Below are 20000 nucleotides of genomic sequence, written 5' to 3' on the forward strand. Positions count from 1 at the left end.
GAATGAGATGCAGATTCACTCTCTGACAGCAGGAGGCGCTTCTGGAACACCAGATATAGTGTTTCCTTGGTTACCGCTGTAAACAAAGCAGCTCTGTGCTGAAACACTGATTTAATATGAACTATACAGAGACGAGATTAAAAGAAAATACCACGTAAACTTTTCTGAAGACAGTCAGCTCCCCTCAGAAACACATTCATATAAACCCCCAAATCAATATTGAGGATTTTCTTCCAATAGTTTGTGCATCATGAACAGTGAGTGATCTGCCTATTACAGTATTTTTCTCTGTGCGTCCGTCTTCAGCGTCTCTGGCCTGTGTTAACGGGCTTTTACAGACTTCATATTTTCACATAAATTACATTTTGGAAAACGATTGCATTGCAACACAGTTTGTGCAAGTCCAGAACAGAGATGAGTTGCTTGCAATAAGACAAAAAACGGCCGGTTGCCGATCACGTAAGTTCCAGGGGCAGCTCCTTAAGTTCGGCCATCCTACACACACGTGACTGACCGCTCGCTCACACCAACAGGAGGAGGGTCGTTACTCTCTACACTGCACTCAACCTGAGGGATTCCTACACTTTAAGTCTTTGAGGAGTCATGAAAAACAGCGCATACCGCAGGAACGGTATAACGGAAAATATTAGCGGTTTTGAAACCGTGACATTTTCAAATCGCGGTATACCTTGAAACCGGTAATCGGCCCGTGCCTAGATGAGACAGACAGAAGCACAGGGGTGTCCCACTGTCCCACACACATCCAATTATGCCACCACAGTTGGCATTCCTTTCAGTTTCACAGTCTTCTCGCTCGGCCCGGAGCATTTATCAGCTTGAGAAAGAGTCCACACGGCCAGTCGCGTTTGGTCAATTTAGCCACAAAGAACAGGAGGCAGATCCTTTTTTTGACAGAGAAAGGAAGAGATTCTGCACATGAGTCAAAGCCAGATGGAACGGAGGAAGTGCATTAAAAGCCAATTGGATAGCAGAGAAACAGAAAGATTATTGAAAGAGCGACTCGTGTTTGTCACAAATTAAGGATGCACATCAAAGAGCCATTAGCGATTAAGAGTGATAAACACAGACTATGCCTGGAAGTTCACAAGTCATTAAAACTATATTCTCTGGCATAAGGTCTGATCCACACTGCAGGTTATTTTGGCCAAAAACCACCTACTTAGACAGGAAGCAAGTAAAAGCCAACACTATGGTTTGCAGTACGTGAACCTGAAATCTATGATAACACTATAGGTAATTTTAGATCGGTACACAAAGTTTTATAACAGCATTCTTCACGTAAAGGGACAGTTAACCCAAAAATGAACATTCTGACATCATTAATAACCCTCATGTTGTTTCAAACCTGTATGACATTCTTTCTTCTGCTGAACACACAGAAAAGAAGACATTTTGATAACCTAACAGTTTTGGTGACCATTGATTTCTATTGTATGGCCAAAACCACAAAACATTTCTCAAAATATCTTTGTTTTTTCCACAGAGGAAAGAAAGTCTATGCGGTTTGGAATGACATGAGGGTGAGTAAATGATGATAGAATCTTAATTTTTGCTGAACTATGCCTTTCAGGTTACAAAGACACATCAAAGAAGTTAGTATGTCCAAACTTGTTGACAAATCTAGATACCAGTTTTTCCTCACAGTAAGCGCGTTTACATGCACGTTATTAAGCCGATTATGCTTAATAAGCCAAAAACGCACGTGGTAATGTAAACGTGGTAACCCATTTTCTTTTATCGGAGTAAGGTCATAAACGGTATAAGCATAAACCAGTCGACACAGGTAGTTTTTTTGCCTCTTACCCTGATTTTGCGCAGCATGTAAACACAATAACCCACTTTCTGTCGGCTTATTGAAGTGCGCATGTGTGATACGTGACAGAAACACATCCTTAGTGCAGATTTAAGCGCATCTAGACAGAGCAACGTTTTGCAGTAAAGAAAGAAGGAAATATATCACAAAAGCAGACTCTTTCATGACTCAGAAAATGATTAATGTTCTCATCTCTCGTGCAGCAGAAGTAGAAGTGGTTCAGTCAAAATGCTGCATTATAACTGCATGGGAGGATAATATATGAGCTGTAAGATTTGCACTGACATGTTGCAAGCTTTCTTTAACATCCCAACCGACAATATATGGAATACTCGGAGTCAGATACGCAGATGATTGTATTTTGACGTCACTTAAGGGAAATAACCTGATTTATTAATAAAGTCATGTAAAACGCAGCTTACTTGCGTTGTCAGGTTACTGATGTGCATGTAAATGGGGAAAACTGGTTATTTTAATAAGCTGATATTTGTGAGTTATCAGCTTACTGGTGTGCATGTAAACGTGCTGAGTGTTGGATTATCACTGTTGTACTGTAATACTGAGCCTGATCTCATTACGAAAATGTACCTGTGGGAATTGTTTTGAAAGACGCAAAATGCATAGCGCCATGTATGTTTCGTGACATATTCGATGTGAAATGTCCACTGATTGGTGCTAAAAGAGTGTTTAGTTTTTTTTCCCTGGAAAAGATGAACATACATATGGTACATTTTATGTGACGCTGGTTTTATATGTGTCACCCGGTTCTGACTTGAAAAGTCTGCTGAATGGCGCTATAATTCTAATGCTTCGTGACGTTTTAAAATAATGTACCATATGCACTACACCTAAACCTACCCAATAGAATGAACAAAAGCGAATGATTATGCCACCACAGTTGGCATTCCTTTCAGTTTCACAGTCTTCTCGCTCGGCCCGGAGCATTTATCAGCTTGAGAAAGAGTCCACACGGCCAGTCGCGTTTGGTCAATTTAGCCACAAAGAACAGGAGGCAGATCCTTTTTTTGACAGAGAAAGGAAGAGATTCTGCACATGAGTCAAAGCCAGATGGAACGGAGGAAGTGCATTAAAAGCCAATTGGATAGCAGAGAAACAGAAAGATTATTGAAAGAGCGACTCGTGTTTGTCACAAATTAAGGATGCACATCAAAGAGCCATTAGCGATTAAGAGTGATAAACACAGACTATGCCTGGAAGTTCACAAGTCATTAAAACTATATTCTCTGGCATAAGGTCTGATCCACACTGCAGGTTATTTTGGCCAAAAACCACCTACTTAGACAGGAAGCAAGTAAAAGCCAACACTATGGTTTGCAGTACGTGAACCTGAAATCTATGATAACACTATAGGTAATTTTAGATCGGTACACAAAGTTTTATAACAGCATTCTTCACGTAAAGGGACAGTTAACCCAAAAATGAACATTCTGACATCATTAATAACCCTCATGTTGTTTCAAACCTGTATGACATTCTTTCTTCTGCTGAACACACAGAAAAGAAGACATTTTGATAACCTAACAGTTTTGGTGACCATTGATTTCTATTGTATGGCCAAAACCACAAAACATTTCTCAAAATATCTTTGTTTTTTCCACAGAGGAAAGAAAGTCTATGCGGTTTGGAATGACATGAGGGTGAGTAAATGATGATAGAATCTTAATTTTTGCTGAACTATGCCTTTCAGGTTACAAAGACACATCAAAGAAGTTAGTATGTCCAAACTTGTTGACAAATCTAGATACCAGTTTTTCCTCACAGTAAGCGCGTTTACATGCACGTTATTAAGCCGATTATGCTTAATAAGCCAAAAACGCACGTGGTAATGTAAACGTGGTAACCCATTTTCTTTTATCGGAGTAAGGTCATAAACGGTATAAGCATAAACCAGTCGACACAGGTAGTTTTTTTGCCTCTTACCCTGATTTTGCGCAGCATGTAAACACAATAACCCACTTTCTGTCGGCTTATTGAAGTGCGCATGTGTGATACGTGACAGAAACACATCCTTAGTGCAGATTTAAGCGCATCTAGACAGAGCAAACGTTTTGCATTAAAGAAAGAAGGAAATATATCACACAAGCAGACTTTTTCATGCCTCAGAAAATGATAAAAGTGTTCTCATCTCGTGCAGCAGAAGTAGAAGTGGTTCAGTCAAAATGCTGCATTATAACTGCATGGGAGGATAATATATGAGCTGTAAGATTTGCACTGACATGTTGCAAGCTTTCTTTAACATCCCAACCGACAATATATGGAATACTCGGAGTCAGATACGCAGATGATTGTATTTTGACGTCACTTAAGGGAAATAACCTGATTTATTAATAAAGTCATGTAAAACGCAGCTTACTTGCGTTGTCAGGTTACTGATGTGCATGTAAATGGGGAAAACTGGTTATTTTAATAAGCTGATATTTGTGAGTTATCAGCTTACTGGTGTGCATGTAAACGTGCTCATTGTCTGCTTTCAGACGCCGCACACCCCCTGTGGCTTTGGCTCGAGTCTGTCTCAGGTGCTGGAGTGTCAGGAGAGAGAGCTGGAGAGCCGACGCTCCTCTATGATCACCATGGAGGTCCTGCTACCCAATAGTATGAACAAAAGCGAATGTGACATAAAAACGCAGTCGCAAGCATGCCGCTTTAGCTTGTTTTTGATCTCTTATCTTTCAGCTCTTTCATTGTGAGTCATGCTTTTCATGGTATTCGTACCCAAGGATTCTGCATCCTAAGTCCAATTCCGTGCCGGCTGAGCTACTGAGCAAGCTTGTCATGTCCGGAAAGCAAAACATATGGAGCTGTAATCATAACTGTGTACGAAAATGATTATAAGTGTTCGCTGTTTTACCACCTCTAGTGTTTGTTTCTGTTGGAAACTGCCGTGATATGTACTTATTGGTACGTATTTCGCGTTTTGCCACAGGTACGTTTTCGTCATGAGATTAGGTTGGTAATACTGCAATAAAAACTTTTTACAATCCAGGCTCATTGGAATACGTACTTGTGGCGAAATTTCTGCAAGACTGATATTACATAACTTGCTGCACGTTTCAAGGCAGTTTCAAAGTGAAACATCCAATGAGTGGAGATTTTATTACGTTGCTTCAGGTACGTATTGCGGCAGTTCAGAATTCAAATGTCCAGGAGTGTCGCTCGTACTGCAAATACCCCCCTACACCAAACCCAACACAAAAACCTACCCGATATTAAATGCAAAAGTGATATAAAAATTAATTTGTTGATGCAACCATGCTATTTTAACTTCCTTACAAGCGGGTTTGAGCTGTTTTGTCAAACTGTAGTTTCACAGGATAAGTACAACATAGCTAACATTAAGTTGTAAGCTGATTGATTCATATGAATAACCATTCATAAGAGTCGTTTGTTCAGGAGTTAGGCTATATTGGTCACACTGTATATTTTTGATTCACTAAAGAACCAGCTCATAAGATTCACTCATTACGTATTGGACGACACAAGAATGTACAGTATTTGTTTCCCAATCCTAGAAACCAGTCAATAAGATCTGTTCATTTCAGCCAGTTCTTGCCATCTGAGGGAATGAAGCCTACTTATTGGACAAAGTGCACGGGGTTGGCGGTTCAGAGAAGCAGAGCGTTTTTTCAGCTTTAAACACCATTTTAAAGAGTGAAGTAGCAAAATATTTACTATTTGACAACCGACGGTAACATCCAGTGATGCAAACTACTCAACTTTTTATCCTCAAATTTTGCTGTTTCGAATTGAAAATTTTGTATAATTTATATGATTCATGCAATTTTTAACTGGATGTGATGAGAAAATAAATGTTTTGCTTTTTCGACTTATTAGGCATACAAATAAGAGTGAATGTGTGCATTCACAAATGTGTGATTTGCAAATATGATTATTTCTCAACTAGAATTAGACCTAGAATTTCTTACTGTTTCTTTATACTTTATAAAACTAATATTAAGTGTTCAAGACATGATTACGGCCTTGACTTACGCTACAGTAATTACCTTGAATCTGGACTTAAAAACTTGGTTAATCAATACTAATCAGAATCAGAATCAGAAAGAGCTTTATTGCCAAGTATGTTTGCACATACAAGGAATTTGTTATAGTGTCACAAGCTTCCAGTACACGGAGACAACAACAACACACAGATAATAAAAATAAGATGTGAATAAAATACACATGCATAAATATAAACCACAAAAAAAAGATAGAATAGGAATAAAATAAAATAAAGTTGTAGGGATGTACTGGGATTTAGGGAGATAAATAAGTATAAGGTTATTGCACATACTTTAATTGCACAATGGGAGAACATTAACTGTTCATGAGGTAGATTGCCTGGGGAAAGAAACTGTTCTTGTGCCTGGCTGTCCTGGTATTCGGTGCTCTGTAACGCCGACCAGATGGCAAAAGTTCAAAAAGGAGATGGCTTGGATGTGATGGATCCAGAGTGATTTTCTGAGCCCTTTTCCTCAATCTGGATGTATACAGTTCTTAATAAGCTTAATAAGGTCAAGCTGTATCTTTAAAAGAGGCACTAACATTTCTTCAGCTTAATGGAATATAGAAAGCCACTGCAAGGTCACACCCAGAGTACAGAATGATGTTTTCAATAACAAAAGAATTTAGCTTCCAGCCTGACATGGATTTGCAGAGAATGCTTTCCGAAATCACTTATAAGAGAAAACAATCAGTAGAGTTAAGTGGCTCTTCTAATTCAAATCAAAATGAAGAAAACTCAGGTTCTCTGCCGGCATGGCAACCATGACTGAGAAAATTAACAATTGGATGAAGTTATTTATGGCATCTCTGCCACGTCCATCAGAAAAACCAATAAAAAGCACCAGTCAGCCATACTGAACAGCTATTTGTGAGAGACTGAGGCAAGATTGACAATTGCCATGTGTCTGCACGCGTTAGAATACAGGGAACATGGGTCAGACCTCTGAGGATCAGAAAAATCAATGTTCCTTGTGATCATAACATCTCAGGCCAGACTAGATCTCCGCTGGGGTTTCCGAAGTTGCCACCGCCTCCGCTTCGAACACCAATCGTTCTGTGATCCTTATCGGCGATGACAACCAAAATTCTGTTTCAAGAAATCTATTTCATTCTGTTGGTTCGAGTTTTTTCTTGTTTACTTCCTCAGTGCTTCAGTGGACTGCATCTTCATGGCGGATTGTCTGTTGAATATGTTTTTGTCATTAGAGTGACTGTCGAATGTGGGCAGGCTGTCGACATTGCTCACCTCAAAGACGTCCTCTTTGCTTCCAACTTTCTCTCCATTCCTCTTGTTTTTTTTTTTATATAAAGAGAGTTTTTTTTCCTAACGGCCTCTCACAGACTATCTGCAGAGAGGCTTAAAAGATTGAAAGCCACCCACTCGGTTCAGTATTTAGCAGAGGGCAGCGCAAATCGAAGGAGATACTAAGGCCCAATCCCATTTCTACCCCTTAGCCCTTCCCCTTTCCCCTACCCCTCTGTTTTGCGCGTTCACGTGAAGGGGTAGAGGTGTCTCGATTCTCTTTTGGTTGGAGGGGTAGGGGTAAGGGGAAGGGCCAGATAGCACTTCAAACGCAGATTTTTCAGGACCACACTTCAAACGAAGGGGTATGAATTATCTCAGCATAAACCGGCTACAGCAGCAACATGGCTGCCCGAGCAAACAAAAAGACACATAAATGTAAGCATTATTGGCATTAATAAAGATTTTAATGAAAAGTAATCATTTGTTTTATGTTACATTCAATCGTGAGTTCATATTTACGGTCATATTATTCAAAGAAATGTTTGCAAAAAATTGCTAAAATTTGACGTCATACAGACGTCAGTTGTGGTCAGATGTTGTGGTCAGATAGTGCCACAACATATTTTCACGTCTGATCAGGTCGATAACCACCATAGACATTAAAGGGATAGTTCACCCCAAAAATGAAAATTTGATGTTTATCTGTTTACCCCCAGGGCATCCAAGATGTAGGTGACTTTGTTTCTACAGTAGAACACAAACTAAGATTTTTAACCCTTTAGGCGCCAGGGTTTTTTGGAAAAATGCTGGATTTTGACATCAAGATTTCAAAATGACCTCTTGAATGTCATAATATTCTGGAAAAAATTTATATTGAATTAATGTTTGAACTTATTTGCATGTTGTTGTTTTTTGTCTTTTTATCCTCATTCCAAATGATCAGAAAAGAGGAAGCCAACAATAAAACAGGAGAAAGTGCTAAATTATTACTATATTACTATACTATATAGTAGTAAAACACATGTGAACAGAAATAAATCCAATGTTCAAGATACTCTTAAGGGACCTTGAACCAAACAGCAGAAGTTTCAGAAAATGTTGCCTAATATGAGGTTCTGTGAGGTGGGAGAATGAAGCATCAGTGCTCAATGGATCACTTGTAGTGGTGAATGATATCCAGAAAATTGTTGTTGGTTCAATCCTACAAGGTGCGATCCATAAATCATTACCTTTCACTTAACCCAGGTTTCTCCAGGGGAATAAACGTTCTGTACGTATTTTGCGGCAAGCTATTAAAAAATCTAGCTAGCTAAGCTACAAACCACTCTATAGGAATTAGGCATGCCACAATTCTCAATATAATATTGAAACGTTTGATACGACAAACGCAGTTTAATACGTGCTTGTGAATTGCCTGTTTTTTCTGGTTTTGCCTTTAAGTAATTTCAGTGCTTTCTATTTCTCTTTGAAATGGCTCTGTTTGTGCATGCCCATGAGTCTACTCCTCCCTGCTTATAACTTGCATTTGAAAAAGCAACACACGCCAAACATCTTCCCTTGCAATTACTTGCAATGTTAAAGCATTTCTAAACCTGTTGAACAAGAGAACATTATAACATGTTTTCACTCCATAACATCAGTCAAGTGTTTGAAAAACTTCATTTTGTCACCTGATGTGGCGTCTTATCACAGAATGGGGCAGAAAATATATTCTATACTGTATTATACCATGGTCTGTCTGAATACTGGATTCTGATTGGCTGACAGGTATGCATTAAAACCGTTTAATGCACAAGTAGTTCCAAGTCAGTTTAATCACCGTTCTATATTAATACTAGGGATGCACGATATATCGGCCACCATATCGGTATCGGCCGATAAATGCTCATTTTTTTCTGTTATCGGTATCGGCCCGATAAGAAAATTTGTCCGATATCTTAAAGCCGATAAATAATGCATTATTTCCTTCAGAGACACTTCAGATGCGCGCTGTTCGTTTGCAGCCTTTTGTGCAATTGTACGTTGTATTATTGTGTTTATTTGATGTATATCTGATTTATCTCATATAGAATGCGTTTGGTTAAGTTAGAGAGACATGCAGACGCAGGTAGGCTCACACAACTGTCATCTCTTTCTCTCTCTCTCTCTCTCTCTCTCACTTGATTGATAAAAATGCTATTATTCATTCAAATAAATGTGATCTTACCACACTTTTTCATCTCTGTGTCTGATGTGAAGAGGGCAGAATGCTAGCGCTAACGATATGTAACTGATGAAAATAACCGTCATTTTTACCCTTCCAGTCAAATATTGCGCTGCAAACAACATTAACAGCTTTAACTTGTCAATGTTGGCAAATGACCATGGTATAGGTGGGATAATGCATGGCTATCTGTGCTTTAAACAATTTTAATGCACTTCTCGTCAGGTGGTTCTTGGCCTCCAAGTTGTGCATTAAAATTGTTTAATGCACAGCTAGCCATGCATTATCCCTTCACTAAAGACTCAATTAGCAATGGATTATACATATACTTGATTATTATGAAAATACCCGAGATGGCTTGAAGAACACAGATAAACCATATACTGTCACAGGCGGTACCGGTGATCATCTTTAGCTCAGCGCACGCAGCTCAAACAGCAGTGCACAACATTAATAACTATGATTGGGAATATCATGTATATAACATTCTAATGAGAAAGTTATTATAATAAAACGTTGTGAATTATTTGGGTTTAGTTGCCGTGTTTCAGCGCGTTGTTATGGGAAGAGCGCATCCACAACAGGATCACACATTCTGACTATAGCACGCAATAACTGCGTCATTTTGTACATATATAAGTTGTAATATTATATTTATGTTGTATAAATATCTGATTATATCTGAATATATGATGCGTTTCCTTGAGTTAAATAAGCTGGCAGCTAACGATATGTAACTGATGAAAATAACCATCATTTTTACCCTTCCAGTCAAATATTGCGCTGCAAACAACATTAACAGCTTTAACTTGTCAATGTTGGCAAATGACCATGGTATAGGTGGGATAATGCATGGCTATCTGTGCTTTAAACAATTTTAATGCACTTCTCGTCAGGTGGTTCTTGGCCTCCAAGTTGTGCATTAAAATTGTTTAATGCACAGCTAGCCATGCATTATCCCTTCACTAAAGACTCAATTAGCAATGGATTATACATATACTTGATTATTATGAAAATACCCGAGATGGCTTGAAGAACACAGATAAACCATATACTGTCACAGGCGGGCGTTTATTGTCTTCGTGTTTTAACTTTCAAAGTGCTTCTTTCTTCTTTTTATCCAGCTACAGCAATAGCTGGATGTCTTTGTCCATATAAGGAATTTCCTGGAGCGTCATGAGTTCTGTGATGCATATGTGGAGTTTAGTTAAATAAGCTGCCAGCAAAACGCTTCAGTTTACCGTGTTGATTCAGCTCTTCAGCTTCAGCACGCGCAGCTCAAACAGCTGCTATTTCAAACAGTGGTATTAATTTGTTACTTTTTCAAAATCATTGATACATTATTAATAATAACAACCACTTTTAAATGTGATCTTACCACACTTTTTCATCTCTGTGTCTGATGTGAAGAGGGCAGAATGCTAGCGCTAACGATATGTAACTGATGAAAATAACCGTCATTTTTACCCTTCCAGTCAAATATTGCGCTGCAAACAACATTAACAGCTTTAACTTGTCAATGTTGGCAAATGACCATGGTATAGGTGGGATAATGCATGGCTATCTGTGCTTTAAACAATTTTAATGCACTTCTCGTCAGGTGGTTCTTGGCCTCCAAGTTGTGCATTAAAATTGTTTAATGCACAGCTAGCCATGCATTATCCCTTCACTAAAGACTCAATTAGCAATGGATTATACATATACTTGATTATTATGAAAATACCCGAGATGGCTTGAAGAACACAGATAAACCATATACTGTCACAGGCGGGCGGTTATTGTCTTCGTGTTTTAACTTTCAAAGTGCTTCTTTCTTCTTTTTATCCAGCTACAGCAATAGCTGGATGTCTACTCAGGGAACCATGGTTACATATGTAACCTGAGACGTTTTCACTGGTGTACGGTATAAGGCGCTGTTACACATCTTCTGAAAGAGCATTGAACATTTGGATTGACACAGTTAAGATGAAGCAGAAACGAGCAATCATGTATATACCGTAAGCAGATGGATATGTAAAATAACGCAATCATCAAACATTAAATAGCACATAAATCAAAATGTCACCGAAAGAAATGTCGAGCCAAGCACTGGTATAGGACCGTGCAAGCTTTGGATGTGTTGATGGAAGCAACTGACTCCATCTATGTTTTGATCACCATTTTCAAACACCATTTTCTCATCTTTTAATTCAAAATGTTGTTGTTGTTGTTTTCATGACACGTACCCACATTCAAGTGTTGATAAAAAAGATTGCATGAAGCAACATTTGTTTTGTGTTCTTTGTTTTGATATATTGCATGTTCAGATATTCATACAACAGAATATTCTTGGTGCCATTAAACTTTTGTGAAAATTATCAAAAATGCTGGCATTGGCTGGCAACGTTGGGGAAATAGTAAAACAAAAAATAAAAATAAATAAAAAGAGATCTATGCTATTCTATTCTATTCTATTCTATTCTAATGTTTTTAATCACCTTTTGGAGATGTTTTGAATTTGGAATATTATATTATATTATATTATATTATATTATATTATTATAAATCATATAGTGTATTGTATGATATAATATTATAAAGCGGAACACAGCAGACTTTATGGACTTCAAAGGTGCGTCCCAAATCGCGTACTTACGCACTAGTCTATGACGTTCTGTAGTATAAATAATGCGAGTAGTGCGTTCACACTGAAAATTCCAAAAAGAAAAAGTGCACTTTAAATACCCGGATGATGCACTTAAATAACCAAAAAAACGAAGTGTGGAATATTGAACACTTCATGCACTCAACTGTCATAGCTTGAATTACATACTGAAGGGGGAGGGGCTATCAGACTCCGATTATGAATGACAAAAATAACCTTATATAATTCATACTATACATGGTTGAGTACATAGTGCATAAGTACATAGTGTATAAGTGCATAGTGTATAGTGTGTCATTTGGGACGCAGCTCAAGTGAAGGTCAATAAAGCAGTTTGGTGTTGCTTTTGATGACAACATATCTTTGTGATTAGACAGCAATGTTCCTGATAAAGAAAACAGATGCTCGATGTTCCCTTTGTCGACAGCACTTGAAAAATCTTGAACTGCGTGTGGTGTAATCTGGCTTCTCCGCCTTATCCAGCTACAGTAATCCCAGCCTTATCTCACCCGCCCCAGGTCAGGGTCTTTCTCTGACAGGTTTTTGATGCCTGATCATTGTGACAGGGATTTTAATGAGCCAACCAGTAATTGCTCTAAAATCACAGTAATTGCATACAAAAGACAGGTCGTAATTTTTATTTTCCCCAGAATCCAGAGAAGACCAGTGAATCACCTTATCTGGGTGATTTGAAGAGCTGACAGGAGAGGGTAATGGCTCTGAGAGATTTGTCCCCAGGTACATGCTGACATTTCACACTGACGGTTATCTGTATCTTGATTGGCTGCTGAAAGCAATCAATCATCAAACATCACGCCTCCCACAATGCACAGAGAATATGAAAGCAGAGGGGATTCTTTGCATTGTGAACCGTATTGCAGGTATGTTTGTGTTTATCTTGGGTAATAAAACTGGTGCGGTCTCTGGTGGCAAATGTAGACTGTGCGCTTTAGATGCTAGTGAATCTTACACTTTACAGATAAAGTATTTACAAACCATAAAAGAACAAAGCAAGGGGGGCTACACCCCAGAGTGCACCTGAAAATCATCACAGCGTTCCCCTTGTCTCTCTGAAGGCACTCAAAAGCACAAATACAAATCAACACAAAAGTTTGATCTTTGCGCTACATCCCTTTCAAGCGTCTTTTGAAAAGATGTTGAATAATTTAACGCTTGCGATTAAAATCAGGACATGTCTAGTTACAGTAAAAAAACTAAGAAATTAAATGCTCTTCACAAGCAAGCAACGCTCTTGATCACACAAATATATGGCTTGTATGATGAGCTCAAAGTGTTTCTTGGTGCCAATTAGAGATTTGGATGTGTTATATATACAGAAAGTGGGTGGGTTGAGTGTTTTAGATTATGGGGAACATTAATATTTACATTTATAGAAGTACCCGAATTAATTGTTAATCTGGCATGAATGTTGAATGAAGAAAAGTGGTAACAGTCTCCTGTTTGCACAGGGATTGCTTGGGAAGCCACCGCCATATTATGTCCAGTCATCATAATGACATATGCACTAGAAGAACATCTCATTGATAATGAAAGAGGTTAAACTGAAAGACCACCATGTGATCCAAACTACAGAGGGTTTTCATTTAGCTTACAAACCACATAACCGTCACACGACTAGTCAGATGTAATGGAGTCTTTTGGCTGGGCCTTTGAATGCAAACTTAGTTAAATCCATTATAGATTTAATCTGCTGATTCTTCTGTTTGTCACTCTATGACAACAGCTCTCGGCTCTATATGTGACGGGAATGCCAGTCGAAGTCTCTAGGGTAAATGAAGCTCCTGTTTCATGAAACAAGTGGAATAGCGTGCTGTATTAAGCATGTTGAAATAATTGCATAAAAGCTGAAATAGCATTATTTCGTGGTATTCATTCTAACTCCAGGCTCTCAAAGAAAATAAAATGCTGCTTTTGTATGGCTCATATAATAGAAGAGTATTGGAGATTAGCCAAAGGATTTCACACTTATTATTCATTGGTATTTTCACTCATAGTTCATCCTCAAAGGGTTCTACAAATCAATATTGTCCACTAATTATCAATGGCATGTTAGCAATACATGCTGGAGTAGACAGGAAAAGGATAAACGGACCACAGGTGCAGGCAGTTATAAATCACCCGTGAACAAATGACTTCTCGCTCTTCCTTTATCTGCAAGTAACTTCAAATCAAGACAAATCCTCCTCACACAAAATAATTGCACTTATCCACAGAGATTCGTCTTCATTTAAATGCAATTAATCATCTCTTAGGAATCTGACTCATGTATCATCACTTTTGTACAATGGAATTCAGATTTCATTTTTAAATAATGCCTTTATACTTGTGAACAAAAGACTGCCACTTCCAGAATGCCATTTTTTATCACAAAAATAAATATTCATATGAGTGAAATTTTTGATGTTTGAATCAGTCACGATTACATATTTGATCAGTTTTCTTTTATATTGAACGTTGCTTGAATTTTAGGCTAATCTTCATACTGGATTTACAAATCAAGAAACTGGAAGGAAATTGTACTGCTGTGATTACAGTTAAAATCTTAAAGAATATAGTGTTGCCTTCTGAAATGTAATGTACAGCTGATTACAAATTACAGAAATTCATATTGTAAGATAGCAAGATAGTATTATTATAAACTATTGTTTTTCACTGCAAGAATAATTTCCATCAAAATTTTGTATAATAATCCCAAATAGCCATCCTTTCATTCTATTTAGACTACTGAACTAGGAAAGTTTGCGATGGGGATATATTTTTGCTGTTTTTGAAAGGCAAGGACTGCATTTCAGTTATATTTTCCATGTGTCTCCTTGAAAGTTATTTCTGTATGTAGTCAAATGAGGAACGAGACAGCTCTATCTTTAAAGTAGCTGCTGGGATTGTGTTTGTCTGCTACCCTTTCAAAAATCTCATGAAGGTCCGCTGAACTTCTTTCAACCTCTGGCTCAGGCAGCTCTTTTAAAATTTAGGGACACCATCAGGAAAATATGAATTAAAATAACCAACTTGATGTTTGTAGTCTGATTACATCATCCAGATACGGTTAGTCCATTACCACCCAACACAATATTACAACAAAAATGCATGTTGCATCAGTTAAAGCAGAAGTAGCCCGTGACAATATCAAGCCGAGAATGTTCAATGAATATGAGAGCAGAGCAACAGAGCATATTATACATCCACCACAGATGTTCTAGCGTCTCCACAGAGAAAAACACATGCATTTACACGTATCCCTTACCAATAACTCACAACTGTGAACTTTTGCATAAAGAAATCCATATAATAGTCTTGTGTGTGTAAGAGTAAGAGAGGCAAACGAGATGTAGAATGCACAATACTGGTTTATGCGTATTATCTGTATACAGTACAGTAAATGAGAAATTATTCAACAGTTTTAACACTTTAAACAGGCAGCATTGTGTTTTATTCATGCATACATTGGTTGCCTGGTAGTGGCAACTGTCCCCACCCCTAACCAGAAACTTCCTAATTCATAAAAATCTTTTTGCAAACGAGTACAAATATCCTCGCATGCAAATCATCTCTACGACATGTAACGTTTTCTGTGTTATAAATGTAGGCCTATGCGTTTTTGTTTTTATGCTCTACTATTTTACGCAACGTCTAAAGATTAAATTCATTAGAGTGCCATTCCCGACAGAATTATAAGTTTTCAGTTAACTTCTCTAGGTTAAATAACACTATGAACGAGGCTGATATATTCTGAATCAGGATTTATTCTGGCAGAGGCGTAAACGCACGCGCATTTTTTATTTTGTTTATTTATCAATTTGTCCTACCTGCACGAAACTGTGATCTCCACTTTGGTGGCGGGGATGTTCCCCGTCAGCGGGTCGAACTCATAGACCGAAGCCATGTCCCCGAGTTTGTCCATGATGTCTCCCTCCATCAGAGCGCGCGGCTCAGGGCAGTTCCACGGAGCCCCGCGGAGGCTTTCACGGTCCCGCTCGGACCAACCCGGAGTTAATAAGGCCAGGGTATTAATGAAGAGCCCCCCTACAACTCAAGAAACTTGAATGGGGTTAAAGTCGGGGGAAAGTCTCTCAAAACTGTGCTGGAGAATCGGGTGGTCAGCTGCGGTTTATCACCAGAGAGAGAAAGATCTCTGCACATCAAGTGCTCTACATGTGCGCTCGTTAAGAGCATCCAGCGCTCTCCAACCCTACCCTACTATCTCCAACACGCCCATGCGTACTACTGCGCTCTCCAGCACACTCAACATACGCGATTCCTTATAGCGCTGCGTGGGGGTTGAGTTACAACTGAATAAAAGACGAATCTAAATCCTGTTGTGCCAAAGGACACCATTCTAATCTATATATTTATGCAATACCATACGGGGTCTGAGTTTTTATTGATTGTTCTTTGGCACTGGTGGTAAAAAAAAATTTTTTAACGACTTACTGACTATATTTTATAAAATACCAGCATTAAATCTTTAATTATAAAGAAAATAAATGAAATAAACAAATTATTATGTCGTATAGTTGCCATAAGGTTGCCATAGCAACTTGTCACATTAACACAGAATTCAGCTGATGTTTAGTCACAGGTGTGTGTGTGTGTGTGTGTGTGTGTGTGTGTGTGTGTGTGTATGTTTATGTGGTTTATGAGGACACAAATTTGTATAATAACATGGGTATGACATAGGTATTACAACGAGAAGGTGATTTATGAGGACATTTTCAGTGTATTTTCAGTAAATAATTCAGAATGAGTTTTTTTGAAAATCTAAAAATGCAGAAAGTTTCCTGTAAGGGGTAGGTTTAGGTGTAGGGTTGGTGTAGGGCAATAGAAAATACGGTTTGTACAGTATAAAAAACATTACGCCTATGGAGAGTCCCCATAAACCATAAAAACAAACCTGTGTGTGTGTGTGTGTGTGTGTGTGTGTGTGTGTGTGTGTGTCAGTCTGCTCATCCAATCAGAACTTAGAGTTGGATCTAGCCAGAATTTTTTCATACTCAGAAATATTGCTCCCATGATGTTCGCCTCTGTCTCCTCTACATTATTCTGCATTTACATTACATTATAATCTATTAACCATCTGATGCAAACCCTACACTAATGAGGCTGATTCTGTGATAAAGCTGATGAAAGTGGTGAAGTACCTCTGTAATATTCACCCCTATTCTCTGTTGCACAGGATAGATGTGTAATTCTCCCAAAATGCGTCCATAATTTTGCGAGAGAGAGAGAGAGAGAGAGAGATACTGAAATACTGAGATTATTTTTCCTTTTTTCATATTGAATGCATCAGGGTGTTAAGATATATGTAGCACTATCCATTGCATTAGTAATCAAAAGCATCAAGTCACTTGTCCAACAAAGATCCATTGTGAATTCACATTATTTTAGTGTAAAAATGCAAAGCTCTGACCTAGAATTGTAGGAATGTGTGTAAATTCAGCACCACCGATGTGTGGACAGCTCCCAAGAGCCGAAGCGAACAAGTTCAGTATGTTTCCCAAACAGCAAACTTTTTGAATCACAGTTCAACCACAGAAAAGTCAGCTATGATGTACAAACATGTTTACTGTTGCCTAAAAGCCCAATGTTCAGTGTTTGTTTAAAAATCTTATGCAAAAAAATGAACGATGTGGCTAATCCCTTTCTTTTTAATGGGGACTGTAAAAAAACATGCAATTAACGTGCCCTTCCTTCCTTCTTTTATTTTGACAGGAAGGCAGTACACATTGTCATTATTTTCAGTAGTCCGACTGCAGCAGTACTTTTCTGAACCAAATAACCATTTCCAAGAAACGCCAGCGCACAGAACAAGCGTACTAATGCAGTAAAATCACACAAAGTATTGCTATATTTGCTGTTCTGAGTAGCGGCTGAATTCTCGCAGTCACATTTTATTTTCTCGCCCAGGATGCAAGTCTATTAAAAGTAATTGTTTTCATCCCTTTTTCTTGGATGACTTAAGTAGAGTGGTCTTAAGCTCCCGGGTGAGAGGCAGGTGCCACTTTGGAGATCAGTGGGCGCGGAAACAGCCTCACACTGGCACCACGACCACCCTCGCCTCCCCTTCCTCTCCGGAGTGAGTCATGATTGTAAAGGCCACGTTAAAGCAAGCGGGCATCCGGATGGGCGTGTGGGTGGACGCGAGGATGCACAGATGTGCTCCTGATTTTGAGGTTTAATTGTGGTGCCTTCATCACCACAGCAATGAGAAGAAGAAGTGGTGCCCGTATTCAACTTTGACCCTGTAGCACATACTAATTAGCACCCAGTGCCAACAAAACCACTTTAGGCGATGTGAAGTCAATGCCAGGGTGAGGAAGGGATGCAAACTGGATCTCTGCACTGGTAACTGGGACCAGTAAACGCACCAGATGGGAAGGCAAAGCTGCCACGGAGAACAAAGACAGGAAAAAATAATGTTTTCCGTAATGTCAGCCAAACTGCACCATTCACTGTGATTTGGGGCTTTAATTACTGTGTTTCTCTCACATTGCGTCAACGGGGCCAGAAATAGGCCTATTTGGGAGCAATTAAGTGGAGGGAATTGAAGGGGTAAGGTCCAAATGAAGACCCTTGCGAGGTCTTGATAAGATGATTAATATGGGTGCAAAAAAGTCCGGGGGGTCAAATACAGACAGGCTTATACTTGCCATCCTGCTCGGCATCTAAGCCAGAATTTGTGTGACATCACTTCTATTGTGGTGCCATCTTTTAAATAGGAGTCTAAGATAACAATCTAACAGCTCACAGGTGCTCAAAAGGCCATCAGCTGCTGGTAAAGGCTCATGAATAAATTACATCTCCACCACCAACAGCAATTTTTGCATCTTGTTTCCCTCCCACCAGTGTGTTTTCCAGTCCCTGGCAAAGAATAGAGGTGGTTGAGGACTTTTTCAAAGCAGTCCATTCCTACGGCCTAATCTCTGCCAAGCACAGCGCACTATACTAATCCAAGCATGTGCTGGAAGCTGGGGACTCTTGGCTGTCTCCTTTCATGTATTTGATGCTAATACTAGCAGCCCTGCAGGCGGCTGTTGGCTTCTTCTCAAACTCCATTAGAGAGTAAAGGTCACTCTCTGGGAGCTTCCTGATGTTGGGAGAGGAACTTGAACTTCGGTCTTTGATAACATGCCTGCACATGTTATCTCGGCAAGAAGGTAATGTTTTACCTCAGTTGCTGGATGAAAGGTCGAAGGAAGGGCCGTCGTTATATCGCGTCCCCCACCGGCTGCGGCTGCATTCATACGTGAGACGGCTCTCGAGAGTTGGCACCATGGTAGACCTAGCTTTCTACCCAGCCGTGGCGCTAATCTATTTCTTCGGCGTGTTTCAGGCAAACAAGGACGGCTGTGTGGATTTGCCCGACAGCGCTTCGGTCAATGTCTTCTGCCTGTTTGTGCTGATTCAGCCGCTGTGTTTGATTATAGGTGGATACACGGGGATGGCCACGTATTTGATTTCTGCATACGTATCCTACAACGCCTTGCCCTGGAAAAAGCCATCAGCCGGTCAGCAGGAGGATACGGAGAAAAAGAAGAAGAAAAAGAAGGCAAAGACTAATTAAGACACTCTTAATTAAGACTTCAAACAACAGCTTTGCGTAGGCGGGAACAAAGTGCAACTGCGAAGCCATGTGCTAGATATCAAGCCTTTTCCAAGATCGCTGTACTTTTTATGAAGAGGATAATGATTCATTTACTACAAAGAAAAGGCTTTGCATTCCATGCATGCACACCTGGATGGCCATTGTTTTTTTGTTTTGTTTCTTTCCTCAGCTGTACATTTCAAACTTTGATCTAAAGACATTTGAAAAGCAGAATATCTGCTTTACCTAAGGTGGAACAGGAAGAAGTTATAGGGATGTGAGTGCTGGTCTGAGTTTGTGTCTTGTTGATTGACAGCTGTGGATCGATGGACTGGCTGCCTCTTTAAATGCCACTTTCACAATGTAGTTACACACCAGCCTGAAAAGACTCTCTCCAAACACCATTTAAAGAGGCTGTCATTTGGAACATACTGACGACATTGATTT

At 39.1% G+C, this 20000-nt stretch overlaps 1 protein-coding gene across 1 annotated transcript in view; it reads right to left on the minus strand.

Annotated features, from left to right (window-relative positions):
* The window catches only part of LOC107699334 (copine-5), a 197210-nt gene extending 181166 nt beyond the window's left edge, over positions 1–16044 (minus strand). The window contains exon 1 of the mRNA XM_016500558.1: positions 15778–16044. Within this exon, the coding sequence (XP_016356044.1) occupies positions 15778–15887 (110 nt within the window). The 5' untranslated portion in view covers positions 15888–16044. The remainder of the gene's footprint in view (positions 1–15777) is intronic.
* Between the last annotated feature and the right edge of the window lie 3956 nt (positions 16045–20000).

The sequence above is a fragment of the Sinocyclocheilus anshuiensis genome, unplaced genomic scaffold (genome assembly GCF_001515605.1).
Source record: "Sinocyclocheilus anshuiensis isolate Anshui unplaced genomic scaffold, SAMN03320099.WGS_v1.1 scaffold42, whole genome shotgun sequence".
In the NCBI taxonomy this organism is placed as follows: Eukaryota; Metazoa; Chordata; class Actinopteri; order Cypriniformes; family Cyprinidae; genus Sinocyclocheilus; species Sinocyclocheilus anshuiensis.